The sequence below is a fragment of the Monodon monoceros genome, unplaced genomic scaffold (genome assembly GCF_005190385.1).
Source record: "Monodon monoceros isolate NGI ecotype Baffin Bay Population unplaced genomic scaffold, NGI_Narwhal_1 Super_Scaffold_2, whole genome shotgun sequence".
NCBI lineage: Eukaryota > Metazoa > Chordata > Mammalia > Artiodactyla > Monodontidae > Monodon > Monodon monoceros.
The window spans coordinates 65,238,565-65,241,265 of NW_021703776.1; the positions used below are offsets into that span (position 1 = coordinate 65,238,565).

At 37.7% G+C, this 2,701-nt stretch overlaps 1 protein-coding gene across 1 annotated transcript; it reads left to right on the plus strand.

Moving 5' to 3' along the window:
- The first annotated feature begins 533 nt into the window (after positions 1–533).
- On the plus strand, positions 534–1,535 carry LOC114901514 (probable G-protein coupled receptor 141). The gene has a single exon (XM_029233293.1). It carries the CDS (start codon positions 534–536, stop codon positions 1,443–1,445), a length of 912 nt encoding a protein of 303 aa, XP_029089126.1. The 3' UTR covers positions 1,446–1,535.
- Positions 1,536–2,701: the final 1,166 nt, after the last annotated feature.

The following is a 2,701-nucleotide window of genomic DNA, read 5'->3' on the forward strand; positions in this document are numbered from 1 at the left end:
GCTTGCTGCTGCCTTGATTTAGCCAGTTTTTTAGCCAAACTCATCGGTATCCTAAAGGAATTAAGTATAAATATTCTTGGATCATTTGCTGATGAGCTGGAAGGAATTAGAGAATTATAATGATACACAAAAGAAAAAAATATTCCACGTATTTAATGCACCCACTCATCTTTCTGTCCATCTTAAGATTTGTTTTCCCCCAGTGGTTGCTACAGTAATAGTGTCCATGTATCAGCTTCAAATGGTCTGCAATCAGTTTTATGCAAATAGTTTTTACTGTGTAGATATACAGACCTCTTGATGAGGTCTTTAACCATTAAAGGTCAAGAATCAATGACTTAACTGTGTTTTCAGTGTAGAGTACACAGAAATGCATATGACAATAATCTTCATTCTTAAGGCACATAAAGCTTATGTCATGTAAACAGATACATGACAAAGTCACATTGCCAGTGCAATGTGAACAAAATATGAACAAAATTCTGGAAGTTAGTTACACTGGTGCTTTATCTCTTCCAGGTGACTCCTGAAGTATGGCTGACCACAATAGTTCCTCCTGCAATAACCCTATAAGGTCACCCCATTTAACCAGGCTCTACTTCATAGTGCTCTTTGGAGGGCTGGTGGGCATCATCTCCATTTTGTTCCTGCTGGTGAAAATGAACACCCGGTCTGTGACCACCACAGCAGTCATTAACCTGGTGGTGGTCCACAGTGTTTTTCTCCTGACAGTGCCTTTTCGCCTGACCTACCTCATCAAGCACACTTGGACATTTGGGTTGCCCTTCTGCAAATTTGTGAGCGCCATGCTGCACATCCACATGTACCTCACATTCCTGTTCTACGTTGTGATCCTAGCCATCAGGTACCTCATCTTCTTCAAGCACAAGGACAAAGTGGAATTCTACAGAAAACTGCATGCTGTGGCTGCCAGTACTGCCCTGTGGCTACTTGTGATTATCATTGTGGTGCCCCTGGTTGTTTCTCAGTATGGAATTCATGAGGGTTATGACAAATACCACTGTTTTAAATTCCACAAAGAACTTGCTTATGCATATGTGCAAGTCATCAACTATTTGATAGTCATTATTGTCATAGTTATTGCAGTGATTCTCTTGGTCCTCCAGAGCATCATCATTGTGTTGATGGCGCGGAAGCTACACCACTCCTTACTATCCCATCAGGAGTTCTGGGCCCAGTTGAAAAACCTGCTTTTTATAGGGGTCATTCTTATTTGCTTCCTTCCCTACCAGTTCTTTAGGATCTATTACTTGTACACTGTGGCACATTCAAGTGACTGTAATGACAATGTTGCATTTTATAATGAAATCTTCTTGAGTGTAACAGCGATTAGCTGCTTTGATTTGCTGCTCTTTGTTCTTGGGGGAAGCCATTGGTTTAGGCAAAAGATAATTGACCTATGGAATTGCCTTTTGTGCCGTTAACCACAAAGTATAGTATTCAGAATTACTTCCTTAATATTGAGAGTGAAAACAGGAATGGTTATTTCATTACTTGATTAAAACCATGCCTTAATACAGCCAAATAAAAGGATTATAAAATGTCAGAGCCTTCATTTCAGCCCTTATTTAATTCCTACCATCTCTGAATGATACATATACAAAGACTAGTGATGTTCAATTTACCTGGTGTTGCAATACTGCATTATTTTCCAATATAAAATATCTACTTGGCCCATCCAGGTACCATGGTCTAATGGTTTCTGAGTTTTACTAGCTTATTTTAGTTTCCTCAGTTTGAAACATGGTCTTTTCTTAGGCTTTGGACTGGACTCAGCCCTCTAGTTCTTTTCATTCCACTTAACCTTGGGTAAATTAATCCTGATCATGGTCATTTCAAAGACACAAACTCTATTTGGCTAACCAGATGAGATGACTATTCAACTCACACCCTCACAAAAAACAGATAAGGGGAGAGAGTAGTAAAAAACTTTTTTAGATTACCATAACTTTGGTGGGAAGTCACTTATCTAGACATCAAGAGAAACAGATCTCTTTGTGGCCTTCTGCTATAATAATTTTCTAGATTTGTCCTTTGAAAGGTCTGGTTTAAGGACATGGGATCAACTCCCTCAATATCTCCAAAAATCATTTAAAAGCTTACTGAGTATATCTAAATAATGGTGAAACTGTAACTTAGACAATATTCCTGACCAATATGCTGCTAGGCATTAAAATGAGTTCCCAAGGGAAGTGATTTAATTTTCCCCCTTTCTGTTTTTTGGAGGATTTCTAGATATCCTGGGCCACAATTTAGATTTCCCTTGCAGACAAAGTTATACTGAAATCTTAGAGTTCCCTCTCACCCTTAAAGTTGTGTCTTCAATTAATTAAAAACAATATTGTAAAAAAAAAAGAACTCTTGAGAAATATATAGGAAAACCATTAATTTAGGCTATGAGATTGGGCTGCTAAATTGAAACACAGGCTTATGGATTTTTTTGCCTTGTGCCCATATTTCTACTATTTCCCTCAAAGTTTCACAATCTTGAAACTTTCCAAAGAACTGATCCAGTTTCATATTTGAGCCTTCAGAACCTGAAGCAATTCATGGTAGGAAGAGAAGAACGGAATGAATTAAGGTAACTTTTTTCTTTCCCCAGCAAGATAAATGTTCAGGATTTAAAGATTTTTCTTTATTTGTTATACTCTATGAATCCACAAATTTATCAGATGAATAA

What these genes read in the sequence shown, in the direction of transcription:
- LOC114901514 (XM_029233293.1), top strand. Translation starts at nt 534, where the DNA reads ATGGCTGACCACAATAGTTCCTCCTGCAATAACCCTATAAGGTCACCC.